The sequence below is a fragment of the Seriola dumerili genome, unplaced genomic scaffold, assembly GCF_002260705.1.
Source record: "Seriola dumerili isolate Sdu_G_001 unplaced genomic scaffold, Sdu_1.0 BDQW01000052.1, whole genome shotgun sequence".
NCBI classification, from domain to species: Eukaryota; Metazoa; Chordata; class Actinopteri; order Carangiformes; family Carangidae; genus Seriola; species Seriola dumerili.
Window position 1 is genome coordinate 8237366 of NW_019174307.1, and position 20645 is coordinate 8258010.

At 40.0% G+C, this 20645-nt stretch overlaps 2 protein-coding genes across 2 annotated transcripts in view; one reads left to right on the forward strand and one right to left on the reverse strand.

Moving 5' to 3' along the window:
* Window positions 1–12088, forward strand: part of LOC111218866 (microtubule-associated protein 2-like) — a 54549-nt gene extending 42461 nt beyond the window's left edge. The window contains exons 16-19 of the mRNA XM_022741345.1: window positions 3617–3709; window positions 7199–7280; window positions 9521–9582; window positions 10265–12088. Coding sequence (XP_022597066.1) covers window positions 3617–3709; window positions 7199–7280; window positions 9521–9582; window positions 10265–10486 — 459 coding nt within the window. The 3' untranslated portion in view covers window positions 10487–12088. The remainder of the gene's footprint in view (window positions 1–3616; window positions 3710–7198; window positions 7281–9520; window positions 9583–10264) is intronic.
* A 436-nt stretch (window positions 12089–12524) lies between these two features.
* LOC111218131 (myosin light chain 1, skeletal muscle isoform) lies at window positions 12525–18527 on the reverse strand. The gene is made up of 6 exons (XM_022740256.1): window positions 18318–18527; window positions 17444–17471; window positions 15077–15220; window positions 13938–14111; window positions 13774–13851; window positions 12525–13073 (listed from the first exon to the last, which is right to left on the reverse strand). The coding sequence occupies exons 1-6, from the start codon at window positions 18444–18446 to the stop codon at window positions 13045–13047; spliced, it is 582 nt and encodes a 193-aa protein (XP_022595977.1). The 5' UTR covers window positions 18447–18527; the 3' UTR covers window positions 12525–13044.
* Between the last annotated feature and the right edge of the window lie 2118 nt (window positions 18528–20645).

A 20645-nucleotide genomic window follows, 5' to 3' on the forward strand; every position in this document is an offset into this window, starting at 1 on the left:
TCAGCACTGTTAAATATGGCACAGTGTGTTTTAGGGCCTGGATACGAGTGTGCAACTGAAAGAATGAAACACAATGATAACAGTAAACAATTATGAATTTGAAAGACTATTCTTGATGGATTAAATTAGCATTTTGATGAGGCATAAAGCCCAAGTAAATAAAAAAAAATATTAAATGAGATAACTCAATTTGTCAAATTATAACTCTTAACTTTTTCTTTACATGATGATTTAATATTTGAGTTTTCAATATTTAATCCAGTCCAACTCACAGAACAGCAGCAGGAGCTGTTCTGTTTAGGCAGGAGTCAAGTGTGGGATCAAGCCAATCAGAGATCCTGCCCTGTGGGTTAGACTTGATTTGATTTTAAGGTGCTTACATGAATATAAAGGATCCATAGTTCTCAAGAAATAGTTTTTTTTAACAATTTAAGGAATGCACCAAGTTTCTGAGCCGTTTTTCAACTTAAACTTGATGGGAGTGAAAAAATAAAGTGTAAGTGGTGGAACTTGTAGATGCTCCACAGGTAAACACAGCAGTAAAATAAAAATTTAAAATGTCAATATGCAGAAAGGGTTATTGAAAATGATACAAATTTAGTCACCATCTTTTCTTTTGATATAATGCTAGTGATTTATTTATTATAATATACTCATTATTGTGCTGAAGTTTTACCACAGAGAACTGGAGCAAATAATCAATGTGGCTGATAGATGATTAATGAGCCAACTTCCCAAAATCCTGGTGTATTTGGTTTTTTTACACATTAAATGGTAATGTCGCATTAACACAAAGTAAATGATGCTCATGATCAACATCTCTCATGCACGCTAATTCTTTAAGACTTATTTCATACTTCACATTTTTCAATTCATTGTTCATCACTATCCTGTGGTAGTCTTATAACAAGTATTGAATCCCATCCACCATGTAAGAGGTCCATGCTATCTGTGTATTTCTCCATAGAATCATATATTAAACAAGAAGGTGGACGTCAGTCACATACTATCAAAATGCAGTTCCAAGGATAATCTGAAGCATTCTCCCGGTGAAGCCAATGTATGTACCCTTCCATCTTTACCCTCCTTGATTGAGGAAATGGGTGATGGCCATATTTAATTCTTGTTTGTCAGTCTGTCTGAAAAAATCCCACTGCATAGTTTGATTAAAAGTTAAGTTACATGCAGCAAGCTGCTTCTTGTTGTGCTGTGCCTGGCTGCATATATAGCTATCTTTGTGGTCTAGTATCGTAGTACTTCAGTTTGTATTTTACCCTGAAATCCTCCTTTCCCACTTGTGTATTGATTCTCTTTCTTAGAAACTCAGATATGATTCATTATCTCCCTTTTCACTTTCAGTTTGTGGGTAACAAAGGCCACTTTTAAATCTTAGTTGTACAAATGTTATCATATTTTACTCACATACCCATAAGCCGCCAGAAAAGCACAGCAACTTGTAGGTCAGCTCCTGATGTTAGCCACCTTCTTGCCATGAGAGCAGTGCCATAAACCCCAGAATAACTCAGCTCTCTGGCACCAAGGTGGCCTGATGGTTAGAGAGTGCCAGATGACCAAAGCCATGTGTTGGCAAACGTCTGCTGTGCTCAAGTGTACCTCAGTAAGACACTTAAAGTCCCACTGATAGAGGGGGCTAAGTAAGAAGGAAATGTGCCTGTGCCACTGTGATTGTTAAATTTGAATTAGTTTTTCCATTAAATCTAGTTCATCATACTATACATCTTAGGTCTGGTATCAGAGTCTGACAGTTATTTCGCATTGTCTTGTTACAGCTGTTGTAGATTGTCCCAGAGACTAGTAGTGGGTCTACCATTTAGTTAATTGTGTTCTTTCTTACCCTAGAAATGGCTCTGATTCCCATTTCACCGGGGCTGTTAGTTTGTTTCATGTATAATGTTTGACTCTAGATGTTGCCCAGATGAACATTTATAAAAGTAAATTCAGAGACAAAGTAAAATTTTGCTTCATTTTTCGTGCTCCCTCATGCCCCCCCCCCTTCCAGCAAGGGAACAACAACCTTTCTTTTAGCATGAGGTATGCCCCTGTCAGTTGATATTTAAATTTTATTGTATAAAAGTATATAAGTTAAATATGTGACTCTTCTGCTGTCTGTTCATTTTAATAGGTTGTAGTCAAAATAAAGAAAGACCTAAAGCATTTATATTATTTTAATTTGGAACAGATGATAAAACATAAGTCCTAATTAATTGTTGTAAAGAAATGAGAAGTGTTTCAGTAGAGAATGCAAGAATGGCTTGGCACCGTTTTTCTTTCTAATTACTAATGCATTACTAGCTTTGGGGAGAATTTTTATGGTAATGTCCTTTTATTCATTTATTTTCATGCCTTTGTTCTCTGACCAGATAGACACTAACTGCACATCAGATATTTCATAGACCTAGGGGAAAGTAATGGCAGAACAGCAGGCACTGTGCTAATTGGGAGCTGGACTCACAATCAGTTTACGACCAACAAGGTCCTGTTTGCTAGTTAGTGTCTCTGCTGTTTGGCTGCTGAATAACCCACTTGTTTACTGGGTGGAACAAGGCATTGTTTTGGTCTGATCAAGTTATTTTGAAGAAAATATAGAACAGTTCAGGGCTCACACACCTCATGGCCTCTTTTCTCCTCTCCTCTCCTCTCTTCTCCTCTCCTCTCCTCTCCTCTCCTCTCCTCTCCTCATGCAAAAATGCTTGGGACATGTTTGTTCTGTGTGTCTTATTTTCTCTCCAGTGTAGTTTCCATCGCTTTTACTGTTCTGCTGGGAAAAATGTATTTAACTGTTAGTGTTTATGTACCAACTCTGCTATGTCTGCATCTCACTCCTGCTTTCTCTCCTTGCAGCTACAGAGAGCTGTTTACCATCTCTGCGCAGTCATATTTTTTTATTATCCCCGCAGCCTAGCGGTCTGAAGTTTGAACTGCCTTTGATTTGCATTTACTTGTATTTTAAATCTGAACAGAGGATAGGCAAAACCATAAGGGAAAATTTGAAGTATCTTCTCAAGTGACACTTTGTGAAGTAAAGATTTTTTGAATGTTTCCTTTTTGTTTTATTGGCTCAAAATCCATATAAAAACAAATTAATTGCAGCAATATCTTTAAATGTCATGTTGCTCTGCACCAAAGCCTTTTACTACCCACAGAAGGGGCTCAAAGGTACAATAACTAGCTTTGGCTTCAGTTAGCAAGCTTAGCAACATTTTTTGCTGGGGATCCCGTTTTTCATAGGATGTTATGTTATGCTGATTCCTAGAGGGAGACACAGAGTAAAGAGGATCCACTGAGGAGTCACCAGATGTAGCACATTTGTAGCACATATACGGTAGGGTCAAAGCTCATGCTGTGAGGCACGTAGTAGAGATGAATCTGTCATGCCTTTTAGCTCAGAGTGATTGTATCCACTAAATGGTGTAGGGGAAGCAACATGGCAACCATTGCGTCAGGTATTAGTTCACTAGAGCCAAACAAACTCAGATGTCTAGGACAGACTATTTAAGTGGAAAGATACAAAGTGTTTACGAGATGTTTAAAGTGAAGTGCCATGCCAGAAAGCCCGAGCCTTTTCCCACCTTATTCCTGACCTCCACCCCTGCAGGTTCTCATCCCCAGTGTTAAGCTGGACTATAGCCATGTTCAGTCTAGGTGTGGGTCCTTGGACAGGCGGGGCTACTCAGCAGGAGGTGGAAACGTGAGTCTTGTGCCACAAGTCCACTGTCTCAGTGTTCATGTCAGTGTTATTTCTGTGTTTTGTCGTATTGTGTTTTTTCAGCGTTGCCTTTTCCTTTTTTTCACCTCGCTTTACAATTTCCCAGTTTTCAACACAACATTCTCCATTAGTGGTTTGTGTCCTGCGAGGAGTTTTCATACAAAAGGTTGAATGTCTCCTCCTCCAGCACTTGACAACATTCACGACTCTAGCAGCATTCTACATGTAAAGACTATACTTTTTGTACAAAGGTTGTTCTGTTTTGCGCTAAAAGTAGTTTTTTAGCATTGGTAAATTTTTATGCATAGAAGTCTAAATGCATAGAAAAAATGATTCAAGTTATTACTAGCAAGACTCTTGCCAGCATGTCTCATCCTCCACAGGTAGCACACTGCATGAAGCACTTCCCTCTTAGCTGATTAACTCCGATTACAGCCATTTGAAGGCAGCAGGTACAGTGTGTGCTCAATCTGCAGTTTCTAATTTGTGTGATGCACATTATCAAAGTACCGTTATGCAAGCCTCATAATAATGAGACAATTAAAACTTCTCTCTTGACTTTATGCCACTTCCCTCAGAATAGTCTGTTCTCACCAAACCTCTTTTTATTTGCGTCTGACAAATCCGGGTTACCGTGGATAACAACTGCCTGCAACGCCTTCTTTCCAACAACTGCGGTGCCAGAAGCATCACCTTTATAATTGCAACCGATTATGGTTACGTTTCATAGTAGTGTGACTAGAAACAAGAATTTGTTATTTTAACAAAATCACATTTATTATGCAACCATAGAAAGCTGTTGTGTTCCCAGTTTTGCTGTGGCCTTATTTAATTTGGTAACTATGAGGATCATTGTGATTCTACATTGTATATTGTTATGCACAGTAAACATGATAATAACTGGTCTTTCAGTATGTACAGAAACACTAATTAAACACAAAGAGACATCTGTTGTCTGTGGCATGTTTGGTCTAGCTGCAGTCAAATAGATAAACAGAAGATAATTGATTTTATACATTTTAGCAATTACCAAACTTGCTTACCCCAAAAGAAAAGTGAAATAAACCTCAGCTGTTTGGTTACTTTCATCTTACCAATAAAACTCAAACAAAAGGGATAACCACTCCCTTTTTCTCTTAAACTGTATAGTGTTATATGTGTTTAAGGATAATCATAAAAACTAAAAATTGCACAGTGTTATAGTCAAATAGCATATCTAGCCTCAACAGCTAGACAAATATCTCATCAATCCACGGTGAGTGACAAATGGCACAAAAGACACTGGTCACTTTAAATCACAGCTGGCCAACTGACAGTTCTTGCAGCTTTTTATAGCAGGCACATGACAGAGTTGAGGGCCCTCATGAAATGGGTGAGTAACAAGGGGAGCTGAAGGCCACAGAGTAGGTGGCTAAGTTGTTGAATGAACCAGTCACTGGACTGCATCTCCACAGCTTTAGAAATTTGGGGACAGAATGATATAGTACAGTTTCCATTCAGAGGAAAGTCAGAAAGGTACATGCAAAGGCCCTAATATATGGCCCAGTTAAAATTCATAATTTGGTTCTTTTATATGTATATACAGTACTGTGCAAAGGTTTTGGTGTCTAAAACTAAAATGAGGATGCTTTCAAAAATAATAACAAGAATTGTTTTTTATTTATCAATTAACTTAAAAAAAAAAAGGTGCAAGAAACAGAAAAAACCTGAATCAAATATATAGTTGGTGTGATCACACTTTGCCTTTAAAACAGTACCAGTTCTCCCAGGTGTACCTGTGCTCAGTTTTTCAACTTATTTGGCAGGTAGATTGTTCCAAGCTTCTCTGGAGAACTTGCAGTTCATCTGTGGATTTAGGCAGTCTCAGTGTCTTCTGTCTCTTCATGTAATCCCACACTGACTCCATGATGTTGAGCTCAGAGCTCTGTGGAGGCCAGACCATCTGTTGCAGGACTCCTTGTTCTTCTCATCTCTGAAGATGGTTCTTTATGAGTCTGGCTGTGTGTTTTGGGTTGTTTTCATGCTGCAGAACAAATTTGGGACCGATCAGATGTCTCCCTGTTGGTATTGTGTGATGGATAAGAATCTAAACATCTAACATTCCTAAACCTCTTGCACAGTACTCTACATACAAGTCTGCATTTTTTCAAGAGAAGTGGCATTTACTCGCCATTCTTTTACCAAATTGTATTGTTCATGTATTAAATTTAGACAATACATTTGTTCCTCTCGTGCGTTTTAAGGGCATGGACAGACCAGTGTGACTGGGCCTGATGGTTTACCTAGGTGAAGTTTACCAAGGGTAGTCGAAGCAAAATTTAATATTTTATAATGTAGGCCTATATTTGTTAAGCATGCACGTTCCCTTTCTATCAACTTGTAAAACCAAAATCAATACTAGATTACTAGATACTAGAATTCTAGTTTGTTATAAATCATGAGATTTTATAAATCTTCTCTGTAAATCATAAAGATATCATTGCTGGAGAGACGAGTCAAGCTGCAGCCTGCTGTTCACCCACGTTGACACAAACCACATCTCATCTTCTGTCTGTAAACTCATGCTGCATTTCTTTGCTAGTGTTTTGCATGTGTGAGGGATGCCTGGCAGGTGAACAGGCTAAGCCGCATTCTGTACATTGTGCACATGGTGTTGTGGTTTGTTATGTGGCTCATGATCTGCGTGGCTCACCATTTTCCTCTCAGGCTATTTAAGAGAGGAGAAAATAAAGAACACCAAATCATTGGTTACAAAAGGCATATCAACTAAATCAGTCACTTGGCAAAGTGATTGCTGACCACAGGCGTGACCCAGTGATTCATCTCAGGATGTGGTGTATCTCTTCTTGTCCATTGTGCTGTGTCTAAAGCTTTATAGCTCTGCTCTGTTCGCTGTCTCATCGGCTCACTCCTTATATATCTCTCTGTGGTTTTCTCTTCAGATCCCCAGGGTGTGTCACATAACTGCACTTCCCTATCTACTCTCTGCCTGTGGCCACTTTCAAGTGTGCAGTCGTTCTTTTTTTTTTTTTTTTAACTGTCTCACACTGAATGGTCACTGTTGTGGTGTAAAATATACAATATTAGACAGGTTTTCTGAACGCGCCAAAACATTTTTAGCTCAAAACACAGTCCCAGCACTCACGCAGTTTGTATTCAGTCTTGGTTCCGTCGGTTTAACAGGCACCAGCAGTTCTCCGCACAGCAGAACACCAGGACTGTCATGTAATAGTCACTGGTATTCTGCTCTTGCGCTGTCTTGCTTGTGTTTTTCTAATAATTACATGCAATTAGATATCACTGTCTCAGAATGTAGAAACTGCAGCCTTTCATTCCTAGTTTATACCCAGTCATTTTCTTTAAACAACACCTAAATCTAGTGCAGATCAGAAGCAGAAGTCATCAACTCTCATTGCCTCATTGTGAACTGTGAGCTTTTACCACGTCTGTTTCTGACTTTGCTTCTTTCAGGTGCAGATACAGAATAAGAAGATTGATTTGAGCCACGTGACCTCCAAGTGTGGCTCTCTAGACAACATCCATCATCGGCCAGGTAACCTTCAGTCTACACTCATTCGGGGGGAACTGAGGGGTAGCACCAGGGGTGGCACTGTGGAATAAAGGATAGAGATGCCTGCTTATGACCAAAAGGTCACCAGTGCAATCCTTTACCTTCAGATATGAATTTATGTGGGGGGATGTCCAGCACTCTTTAGCACTGCTTGGAGCAAGTTCAGACTGTGGTTACAGTGCCACAATTTCCAGTTGAGAAATGTGTGTAAGGGTAGGAAAAAACTGAGAATACAATGAGCGGAGCAGACCGCTGGCTCTCATTTATTTTCTCTAAGAAGTAGTGAATCTTGGCAAGAAGCACAGTCGGCCAGAAGCCAAAGGCAGGCAAGTAGTGTGGAAAGCACCCAAATGAACTATGACCTGCAAGGCATAGAAAATCACAGCTTGGCAACCAGTCACACTTGACACCCATCTGGTAGTCTAACATGACTCAAGGACCCCATTTGTGTCCATCATTAACATGGGATCTGTACCTGGATATTGTACTTGGTTGAAAAAAAAAATCCATTGTAATCCAAGTTAAATGCGACTCTGTGATCAGATCTCAGCCAGGTATAAACGCAGTCCATTAAGTTTGACCACATTCCTAAGTAAAAATCAGCCCAGAAAGTTGACAGGTCACCAAACTCCACTTCTTCCTGCTAGCTCAAGGTGGCTGGCCGAGTAATAGTGGTACCTTATAAGTCCTCCCTCTCAAAAAATGATTTCAAATTGAATTTGCTTGCATTTTGACATGTGATCGCAGTGAAGGCAGAATGGAGATACTGACAACGCATATGAATACTAGGTGCAGATGCATTTTCATGGATCAGCTGTCATCATCCAGATAATGTAACCAGATACAGATCACATTTTAATACCAAGGATAAATGAGGCCAAGGAATCCCACAGGTGGTTGTTCTTAGACTTGTTTACCTGTACATGTCAGACACTGAATGTGAAGGCAAGGCATAAAATTTGATGCACTGTGGCTGATTGTAAACTGACAATTAAGTGTAATTTAATCCAATCTAAATAATAAATGTAAGCTGCCATTTAGATTCATCCCTTGAAGCAACACAGCAGTCAAATGAAGCTCCAGTACTGATCTGGACCATGGTCAATTTACAAAATAAAATACTGGAAGACACAATAAACTGCATTTGGATTGACAGCTCGATGGATCTGTCCACAGGTGGCAGAATGTGGGAGGTGTTGTGGTTTCTGGCAGTCTTGCCATGTTCTGTTTGTTTCTACCCTGTGTGTGAATGTGGATGTGAAGCACAATGTTGATCAGCTAAATTGGGTCAAACCTGGAACCCACCTGGAACCCCTCATTCAAATCACTGATTGTGAAAGAACCAACAAAAACCATGTACACTGTTGATGACTTGCTTCAGTCCTCAGATATTCATCAGGCAGGGAAGGACTGAGGACAATGTTTTCTCAGTCACATTTTATCATCCAGTACAAGACTTTCTGAAGGGTAAGAACTTCATAGTGACGTCATTCATCATCACTGAGATACAACATACCAAAGATTACCAGTGAGAGAGAGCATGTTTGCTCTGGATGGGATCAAATGATGCAGAGGTAAAACTGGCCAAGGACACAGAGTAAGCCTAAAGCAAGATATAGTACATAGCTAGTTAGGATGACATTGGTTTCGGAAAGTCACTGTTAAGTTTTAAGTTTTTTAAGCTTTGATCGCCTCAAATTAAATTCTATTTACATCCACTGTGTTGAGGTTGTGGTAAGACTGTCAGTGGCAGATCTGCCAATACCTTTGCAATTGTATCCAAATCTGTATGATCAGACAACTACAGGTAAAAATAAGTATATGTACATTTTTAATTCAGATGAACCAAATACATTGCAGACCTGTTTTTAATACAGTGCTGAAATGATTTCAGATACTATGTTGATAGTGTGTGTATCTAAGACAGGTTTCCAGAGTACTTGCTGCTTCGCTGTGAGGTGTGGAATCATTTTCCACTCCCACATGATTTTGTGGTGACTGCTTCAGGTCCTGCAGCTCCATCTGCTGGCCCCTTACAGATTGAGCCTTTATTTTACTACCTTTATTTATTGAGGGTTCGCTGGAAACACATGGTCAGCATTGCACATTCCTTTTCCTCATAAACCCTCCAAAAACCTCCAGACCAGGGTTTGTAGAAAAAACTTAAGTCACTTGAGTCAATATTTCTGTATAGTTTTCACATTTTCTCTACTTCTTCCCAGGGGGCGGTAACGTGCGTATAGAGAGTGTGAAGTTGGACTTCAAAGACAAGGCCCAAGCCAAGGTGGGTTCCCTGGATAATGCTCACCACACTCCTGGTGGAGGCCGCGTCATGGTGAGTGTCAGCTCCATGCCCTCAAACCATGATTTAAAGGAAAACATCACGTTTTTGAGAGATTGTCTTACTAGTGAATATAGGTATATGCTTTATAACGACACATACAGCACATGCATAATAAATAACATTTTCTCTGTAAGTCATGGTGTGTAGACTTTTCAGTTGTCATTATATTTTACAAGTTACCTAAACAGTGAAAACAACATAGAGAGAAAAGTCACCCTAGTCCATGAATATTTCTGTAATCTTAAATGATATGTAGCATAGCCATAATTTAACTCAGGGAGGCTAAAATGGATTAAGTTTCAATCTAACTATATAATATACATTACACACACACACATACACACACACACACACACACACACACACACACACACATATATATAAATGTGCTTCCAACAGGCCAATCTTTCAAAAACTTGTTTTCCTTTATCTGCCTTTGAGGGTATCAGTAAAGGTATAGTATACGCCTCTACCATTAAATTATGTAGAAGTTAATTCAAACATCCTAAATTGTGCTTATTTTTTGCAGTTGTGCTAAAGCTGACTCACAATGATAATTATAAATATTTTAAATGCCTTCTTCCCCATACACTTCTCCCATCACACCACCTACATTTAATAGATTGAGAGCCACAGGCTGGCATTTCGCGACCAAGCCAAGGCCCGAGTGGACCATGGAGCTGACATCGTCATCCAGTCGCCAGGCCTGTCTGGTTCTGTGTCTCCCCACCGCCACCGGGACAGCCACCTCTCCTCCTCCGGCAGTCTCAACATGATGGAGTCACCGCAGTTAGCAACCCTGGCTGAGGATGTCACTGCGGCTCTGGCTAAGCAGGGTTTGTGAACACTGGATCTGTGGGTTCATCCTCTGCACCACAGACATCCTCAGCCTGATTCCCTCAAACTCTCTTTCTCTCTTTCTGCCCACTCCTGCCACCTAGAGGCCAACTTCAGCTAAACCACAGCCTCTGAACATCTCCACTCCAAGATCCATTTCTCAACTTTAAGTAGGGACTCAAATTAGGAGCTACGGTACTTTGGTCCTCTTTATTTTGATCCTGAATATGTGTTATATCAGATTCATTATGTTGGCCTCTCTCTTTAAATGATGTTGCATAGAATAGTTCAGTCTGAGCACTCACTGGTCATAGATAAGATTAAGTTTGTAAGGACCAGGTATTGGCTTGACTGGCCCTGGATCAGTGTTTTGAAGAAGCTATTGCCTTTTTCTACATAAAATAAGAAGTAATGTGGCCAGCACACCATGCAGCACATGTTGTTCTTGCTCAGTAAACGTGCATGGACGCCAAACCACCTAACAAACCAAGCATCCTTACTGCAAGTCATTCTTGTCATCAAGTATATAATATGATATATTTAACAAATATATATAGAAACATGTATAAAAATACAAGTTCTTCGCCATCTAAATGTCCTCAGAACATTTTAAAAGGAAGTGACAATATGGCTATAAAATATACCTGTAAAATTGCATTATTGCAAGAACTAGGTCTATGTTATGACAAGCATGTATTGATTCAAATATTAAAAGAGGCTATTTTGTAATTTAAAAAAAAAAGGATTTTAGTAAGTTATTTCCTCAATTATTGGATAAAAATTAAACAAGTTCATGTTTTGTAGTTATTAGTTGTTTACAGTGTAATGCTTGGTGACAGTGTCAGACAGCTGATTTGGTGTTGCTAAGGAATGCATCTCAGTCCTGTTGACGAGCATCATACACTTGTACCTGCTCAGTAGTTCAATATAGAAGCCTGTTTATACTTCAGAACAATATTAAAAACTGGAGTTCGTTCCACAAACATCCATCCAAAAAGGAAACAGCTCAAAGTATATTGTCTTTTCAGCTTACATGATTGAACAATACAGACGTTTCTCCGCTAACAGACTGATGTTGCACTAATTGGGACTGTCTCCTGTCTGCACCACAGAAGAAGTCGCTACTGTTTGCAACCTGAGATTTAGCAGAGGAGCAGCTACTCTGAAATGTCTGTGTGTGTGTGTGCGTTTGGTGCAGAGCCCATGTTGTTTTACCACGGATGCTACCGTATCTGGATGTTATGTTGCAATATGTGAGAGAAGAAATGGGAAATGCTTTTTTTGAAAAATCCATTAAAAAGACACTTGATGAAGAAAAATAAAACGACTGAAGGAACTCAGTCAACTCAACTGTTACATCTGTTAGGAAAGTGTTTGGTCGATCTAGTTTCTTTTTCAGACACCATCTGTGGTATATCTTGCCTCCTGCCTCAATACTGCCCTCACCTGCGACTGTTTGTTTGCTTCTGTGTTTTTTCTGCATTCCCCATCTCCGTGTGCCCCCTCCCCGCCTCCACCCTACAGCAACTGTAAATGTATTTAAAAGGTCAAGTAGATGTACGCAGTTTTTCTCTTGTTGATATGACACCAATTACAATAATTAATGACAATAAAAAGGACAAAAACTGATGCTGGAGTGCTGTGTGTTTTCGGATGACAAGACATAGAGTTAAAGCAGGAGTTTGACATTTTGGGAAATCGTTTCCTTTTTCTTTCTTTTTTTTTTTTTTTTAGAGAAACAGCTGGCCTGGCTCTGTCCAGAGGTTACAACAGTCACCTACAAGCACGATTTGTTTAAACCCATACAAACACATATAAAAATGATAAGTTGTGTGCTAAGCTAATTGCCATCCAGCTGTAGCTTCATACAGCATTTAATAGACATGAGAGTGCTATCAATCTTCTCATTTACCTTCACAAGAAAACAAACAAGACTATTTTTCAAAATGTCTAACTATTCCTTTAACACGCTTCTGGGTGAATTCATTATGCAAATGACTTTCATCAAATAAATAGTCCGACATTCAGGAATAAAATGGGAGTTAGTGAAAATTTTATTGTGAAATGGCAGAGGAAACAATAAGTTAAGACTTAGGGATGGGTTGGGTGAGGAGTGGATTCATTTTGACGGCCAGTCCTGGGCCAGACCAGTCACTTCACTGGCAGATAGAGAGCCAGCCAGACAGTAAAGTGACAGGAGGGGATAATGATTATCCCACCTTCCCCTCCATCACTGTTCCACTGTGAAAACCAGTGACGTTAAAAAAAAAGAAAGGAAAAAAACCCAATGAGACAGGAGGACTAGGGCGAAGATGCGTAAAGAAATATCTCATGGGAAACCGGGATGGCTTCCTGAACAGCAGGAAGAGTAAGAGGAGGAGAGAAAAAAAAAGCACCAGTTGGACATTAGAGAAAAAAAAAAGTTTAGAACGAAACAAAAGGTTTCAGGAAATGACATCTCATAGTCCTTTGTTCCCCCCTGCTTCCTCAGGAAACAGTGAGTGGATGTCGTGACACCATGGGGTCTGCACATATACGATGGTCACCACTGCAGTGGCAGGGTCCTTACACAGACATGATGTGCTTGACAAAGGCTGTGGATGAAGACCAGGGCAGGACAGAGAGAGGACAGAAGAAAAGGAAAAATTAGTGAGTGAGGAGAAGTAACTAATAATAAAATAATTGAAAGATTTGTTAGACTTGAAAGTTCAAATGAGTAGAGCTATAAATGACATGAAACATCTATAATATTAACCACAGCACAATAAAATGTCTTCAGCTAGGTTTATGCACAATACATAATCTATAGTATATTCATTTATTTAGAAAATCTGTGGAAAGTGGTTTAAGTATGCATTTAAAGGGTCACTCCAGCAATTTAGTCTCACACTTCTACAAAAATGGGGGAATCACAAGAGACAGATTCAAAAAGAATCGTCAAAATCCAAGCAGCACAGGTCAAAATATCCCGACTTTTTGTCCCCAGTATGGGCCATTTTCCAGTAATGCTCAAGCCTACATTTCCCATAATGCAGCTAAATAGCATATTTTCTTATGATGACATAATCAGGGTTATTTTTTCAAATTGTGTACAACTCCCCAACCAGAGAGACAAGGGGAAGTGATGAGTACTCTTCAACTAAACTGATGAAGTGTAAAATTGGTGGATTTCCCATTTAAAATGATATAAAAACATGAATATACACTAATTATTTATCATATAAACTAATACAGTGTTGAATATAACAAAGTGTTACATTAGCATCCATCATAATATTGTAACTTGTGGCTCACCCTCGTAGTTGACACCGCCGCTCTCGTCCTCCTGTCCTGCCATGAGGGCATCAATCTCAGCCTCAGTCATCTTCTCTCCTGTAGGGGGAGGCAGAGGACAACCAGTATTAATAACACACAGTGACACACACACACAAACACACCACGGATGCAGCGTGACTCACCCAGTGTTGACAGGACAATACGCAGCTCAGCACCCATCACTGTGCCGTTGCCCTCCTTGTCGAAGACGCGCAGACCCTCAACGTAGTCCTCGTATCCTGCCTTGTTTGGGCTGTTGATGATGGTCTGGAGCATGGGCAGGAAACCCTCGAACTCTACTCTCTTGTGAGCCATGTCTGCGGGAGGGGAGACAGAAATGACAGTCAGTTGCTTCCAGAGGCAGGCAGGTCTGAGACAACAAGCACCATGTGGACAAAATCCTTGTCTACACATTTCAACAACAATATTGCTTCACCTTTCCACTGTAGGTTATACTTTTCTCCAGGTGACAAAATGACATATTTGGACAGATGCATGTTTTATTTACTGCTTTATTTTTCACATGTGATCTGTCCTGTTCTGATATTTTGCAGACGTTTGTGTAACTTGCGGCAGTGGCTCTGTCAGCAGTGACTAAGTGTTAAGCAGGGTTACAATTTCAACCACTAGCTGGCAGCACATGCAGGATTTTCAACCTGTTGGTATTTACTCGAAATATGCTGTTTATTCAAAGATGGAGATTTTAGTTTATTTCTGAGACATTTTTGTGACGGATCTGTTCCACATGTTCTCTCAATAACACATTTTTCGGCTGATCTGACTGAACATGACTGATTCCAGCCTCAAAAGCAGTTACTGATTATTTGTTGTTGCATTGTATGTACCAAAAACCAGTCATCACACCATGAACACCAGTGATAAATGAGAGAGAACCGTACATTACTGGTTACCACACACGCTCTATTTATCACCTATGATGAATCAGTCCTCTTTACAATTGATCAGCTGTAACAGTGTTTCTTTTAAAGTGCTGCTAGAAATGACTGGTACACTGCAGATCATGGTTATATCAATACAAAAATCAGCAAAAATAATTATTATATTGAGACTAGGACTAGAGGTAGTACTGTATCTTGTATGACCTATAGTCTGTTGTAGCATTTCAGTGCCAGGAAGATAAAAAATTTGCACTTTTTTAATAAGAATAATTTTGCATCAAATCATCAAATTTAAATGTAATGAATTGTTCTTAACATCCAAAAGCTTTAAATCTACCAAAACCACATCACCACACATATTTTGACCTAAAGATTTCTCTCACCATCAGCGGAGGGGTTTCCCAGCAGCTTGGTCACCTCCTTGTTGGTGGGGTTCTGTCCCAGAGCGCGCATGATGTCGGCGATCTGGTTGTAAGCCACCTTGTTGTCACCCACCCTGTCAAACAGACCAAAGGCCTCCTTGTAGTCTGTTGAGTGGAAGGAAAAGACAATGTCATCACCTTAATGAATCCGATAGTTCTGTCATTTTTATCGAGAGAATTGTGTTTGTGTGTGTAAGAGCTGCTCAACAGTGAGTTTATATCGACTAAACTAAACCGTGTGAAGCCTTCACAGGATGGTATTTACGGTACGATATTTCAATCATATTCCTTAAGGGACTTAAAACTGTTCAACTGTGATAGTATATTATCCCCTGTGGTGATTCCCACAGAAAGTGATATTTCCTTTAGAAACATAAAATTAACTTATTCAGTGTGAACATTTGAATTACAATAATATTTGTTTGTCATTATACTAATGTACTGCACCAGAGTTCATTTAGACCCAACAATGGAACTAACAGTGAGCCTATTTAGTAGTAAAGCAGTGTTTCACATTTCATTGCATGAATTTAGCAATAACCTTATTTGCATGCTTTCTTGTTATTAATGCATCTTTCATTTCATTTACATTCCTGTATAGTCATATAATAATGTCTGTGATTTTCAATGTCAAGGTTTAATAAGTTCATTAAAATCTTTTGAAGTACAGTATAATAATCTGTGGAGGTCAGTAGTTGAAAATCTCCTGTGGAGACAAAAATAAACTTTCTACATTTTGAATGTATTTGAGTTAAAAGCAGACAGAGATGGTAGTTGTATATGTAGATAACATCTCCACTTTCAAAATGGATTTTGAATAAATTTTATACTAATAAAAAAACTGCTTTATTTCATACTACATATCTATGCATTTTCTATTGTATGTATGAAATGTTTTTTGGTTTTTGTTTTCCTGTAGTTGTTGTTTGCCTGCCAGCAGGTGGAGGCAGCTCCTCTAGAAACCGACAAGGGAAACTTGTCTATAACGTCTCTATAAGTTGTGGTATTACAGGCTGAACATACTGACTCCTGCCAAGCTCCGTCAACCTTCATACTATTTCTATCTCAGCCGTCTCCTTCTCTCTCTCCCTCTCTCTCAGCAGGGCTATGGGCTCTTTTAAAAGACCACCTTGGAATTGATAAACATAGCTGAGAATATGAGCCCCTTCCTTTTAAAGGCAAGGCCCTCTGTGGGTGAGCTGAGTAAATGTAGGGAATGCTGACTGCAGCGTAACACGCAGGCGGCCACACAACAGGTCTGGTCAGAAGGGACCGATAGCATGCAGGTGTTTCTCTATGTCAAACTCATTTCATTTTTCTTGTATACTGTCCTTCTGTAATCCATGAAATTTGCTTCTTTTTCTTATTATTTTCATTATTATTACTTAGCTGCTGTAAAAAAAAATGTAAAAAGTAGCCTCTTGGCACATAATTTGATATCACTGATATAGTGACAGAGAGTCTAATGTTACCAGCAAAGTGCCAATAAACAATCTTAATAAGTGAAGTTAATATTAGGACATGGGGATTGGTTGAATTCATTTGTGATGCTCTGCCCACCAGTAATCAGTGAATCTAACAGAAATTGTTAAAACTAAAATGTAGCCCTCTGCATCACTGGTCTTCATTCCTTCATTACTTTAAGATGAAACAAGCTAATCTTCTGTATTTGTTTTACCTGCTCTGGTAGAAAGTGATAATCAGTACATTCAGATGGTGTTTGTTTCAAATGAAAGCCTGCAGATGTTCAGCCCGCAGCCCATATTCAACTTTTTTACACAAAGTTTCATGGACAGGAGCTGACCACAACCTGATGCGTATACTTTTCAGTTCATTTTTAATATTAGCTAGGGTTAGAGCCAAGACATAATCATTCTGTTTAAAAGGCCAGTGTGTTGTAGATGCTGTCTTTTTGATGCAGCATTCAAGATTTTATTTGATTTTTTTAGATTTTTTTATGGCATTGTAAAAGTTTAATCCTCTGTATGTTTGAATGAGTTCTTAGCTTCACACAGCCTTTATCGGATTTCACAAGCCATCTGATATTACCGAGGAATGTCAAAACACAAATGACAGAGTTGACCATCTGTCGTGAACACATCAAGACCCACTACGAAGTCTGTTGCAGGTTGGCATCATCATTCATCTTTGAGGGAAGGCCACAGTTCTCTTCATAGGTTCACTATCAAACCTCTCTGGTTTCTGGCATATTGATTTATTATATGGGTGCCTTTTCTCATTTTCCACAACTGTGGGCCAAGAGATACTCAAGAGAAAGATGAGCTAATGAGTGTCATGTGTTGCAAAGGTAAAATGAGGTTTACTTACCCTCAATCTGGTCTGCGCTGAATTCCACCTACAAGCCAATACAAAGCAGCCATGTTAGTATAAAACATAATCACTGTCACTCATTGTGCATGAATAGGCATTTTCCATTTAATCTAGACTAATCAATCAGGTCTAAACTAGGATTAAACTTGTCTCTTTGCCAAAATTAGCTTCACATGATGGCATCCGATCTGTGGAGGTCCATCTTTAGCTACATTAACATGTCCACATTTGGTGTCACCCTGCATTGCCATCAAACATCAGTCACCACTCTGTTAGTCCAATCCAGAGAGCTGGGGGCGTGGTCTGACTCATGGTGAACTATCCATGGTTCTGGTCATTCTCCTCTGTCCTCTGCACAGCTCTGACTGTGGTCCTTCAAACCTGCAGCGGTTCGCACTAACTGACTATTAACTGTGCATCCACTCACAGAGGTTTAGTAGAAATGTGTCCACTAAATGTGAAGATAGATGTGCATTGAATAAAAAAATTTATTTATTAATTTTCTTAATTAAACTATATTTTGACCTCCTCCATCAGCATCATCTGTTTTTCTTGGATATGATGTATGCATACTGTGGCTGTAGCTGTCCTTTACATAACCTGACTCCCATAATCAAAGTAGTGACAGCAGTCCTCGGCTCCTCTCTCTTCCTTCAATTGTATGATATAAGAAGGGGAAAAAAACACCTTGTTTTTGCCTGGAGATCCCTCAAGAACCCCTTTTTGACTTTGGGAACCATTGCAGTGTAGGTCTAGTTCTATCATACAACTCTGAGTGTAAAAGTCAAATCTCAACTCTTACTGAACAACCATCATCCTATCGCCATCCCTCCCCACAGCAGACCAGATCATGCTCTCACTGTCATTGTACCTTGACGGCTGACAGGTCGACGGCGGGAGCTGCAGGAGCAGGGGCTGGCGCGGCTGCAGGTGCAGGTGCAGGTGCAGGTGCAGGTTCGGCCTTCTTGGCGGGAGCCTTAGCGTCCTTCTTGGGTGCCATTTCAGCAGGTAGTAGAACTACTTGGTTCCTGAAGTACAGACAATTCCCGGTTCGGGTGACAACACAAGGAGTGTAGCACAGAGTGGAGGGGACTCGAAGCAAGAAATCACCATCTGGGCGTATATATATGAGGCTATTTTTCCTCTTGACCCCCGTCAACGCTGACCCCGTGTGAGGATTGGATAGCTGGTGGGAGGGGTGTGTTTGTGTGTGATGGTGGTGGGGGGGGGGTCCTCTCTAAACATGGAACACAGGGCTGCGGGCCAGAAAGTGTTTATTTATGCCTTATATCGATAATCAAAAACGAAAACATTGGAAACGGTGTGAAAGGTTACATAAGTCAGGGGCCATGCGATTTCACAAGTGCGCAGTTCCACTATTACGCACAGCGTTGCGCACCATTACGCACAATCTGGACCCATTCTCGTCCATTTGAGGATGATTTAATGCTTATAGTATTTTACGATGTTAAAAAAAAAAGGCTAACGTTGAGCCTGTTTTACTGTCTGTATAATCTCATGGATAAATAATACGACTATTAAAGCCTGAATGGAGCATTGGCAAGAGAGAAAGCTTTTAACTGTAAAGTGAGGAGCACTTCCAATGTGGAGTTGCATAATATCTTACTCAGTGGTAAACATCAGCTTGTGTCAGGTACAAAATAATGTTTCAGTGAATGGTCAGAAATAAGACACTGGAGATAAGGCGAGGAGGGTTTCCCAGAAAAGAAAAGGCCGTTCATGGTCATATGCCCTGAGCACTGTACCAGTATATATCTGGGATGTGTTTGATGGGAGCTTACCCTCAACTCATTTCACTCACATTGTAGTTTGATGACCTTATCTGCCTTATCCTTTGAGCCAGGTATTCAGGAGCCAAGTCTCACATTAACAGTGTTTATGGGTGATGGTTAAGTCAGGATATCAACATATGTGTTTATCATTATCAGTTTTTATACTCACATCAGTTTACCATAACATCTCTGATGTGAGTATAACTCATCTCTGACTGCAATTCTGATGGACTCATCAGAGGTTCCATCTAACGCTGTGTAGTCAAGCATTGCACCATACTTTATTTTAAATTCTAGCATGGATCCCAGAGTTCCCAGAGACACAATCAGCCTACATCATCAGGCTGAAAATATGTATAGAAATGTGGATAAAATGATGCACAGTAGATCTAGGATGTCTGATGTAATGGTGCTGCCATAAAAACATGGCATATTTAGTTGAATATTTTATTCCGTATGAGCATCATCAAGGCTTGAGTGAAGTGCCGAAAATCAAGCCATTAAGAATATAAATGAGTTAGTGTCAAACAGTGTGGTAAACTGAAAAAGAAATAAATGCAAGTGGAGGGAAAAAACATGTAGACCCAACTGATCAAACTAGTTGATATTAGTACTGGAGAAATTTTCAAAGGACCAGGCTATGAGACAGATGGTGGACGTGGTGTCTTTCAGATCTAAGAGCAAGCCATTGTTTATTTCTAGTCACTGACAGTGTGTGTTGGGTAGAGCAGCACCTGTGTTCAATTTGGGGCTCGGTGTTGGTGAGCGGTCACGATGTGACGTAAAAGCGCTGGAGATCTAGTGGAGCTTTCAGCTGCTGATGCCAGTAACCCAGACAAGACTAAGAGTGCAAATTCTGTCTTCTTAATTCTTGTCTATATCTGTCTCCTGGTGCCAGCGGTGCTGCCCCGCCCACACCACCATGACAGGGCTTGATGACGGAGCTGCATAAATTCCTTCACTCTGCAGGCCCTTCCCTCCCCCCACCCACTTGCTTTCACTGACCCCATCTCCACGAGGGCAAGCCAGAGAAAGCCTCAGTCCCTCAGCTGTCATCTGGGCTCACCAACGGCACCCCACTGCACCTTTTCCGAGACTGACTTCCCTTCACTCCCTCCCCCGATAGAAACTCTGCCTCGGTCCTTGCACCTGTGCTGCAGTCCAATCTGGGCTCCACTGTAGAATCTTAATGGATTCAGTAGCATGGAAGGCCTTTATTAAGATGTGGCATATTCAGCTTGAGTGAAGAAAAAAGGAGATGTCAAGTTCATTTGGTAGTGTTAAGTCTACCAAGTTTTATTGTGTGAATTATAGACAGTACTGAGTTGCACGTGACCTCAAGTAATCCATTGCAGATATTTAGGAATTTAAGTTGTGTGTTTTTTTTTTCGCCCAATACAGTGTGT

Coding starts and splice junctions, on each gene's coding strand:
- LOC111218131 (XM_022740256.1), bottom strand. CDS start 18,446: ATGGCACCCAAGAAGGACGCTAAGGCTCCCGCCAAGAAGGCCGAACCT. Junction 17,472..18,317: donor TCGACCTGTCAGCCGTCAAG/GTACAATGACAG, acceptor ATTGGCTTGTAG/GTGGAATTCAGCGCAGACCA. Junction 13,074..13,773: donor CGGCGGTGTCAACTACGAGG/GTGAGCCACAAG, acceptor CTTCATCCACAG/CCTTTGTCAAGCACATCATG.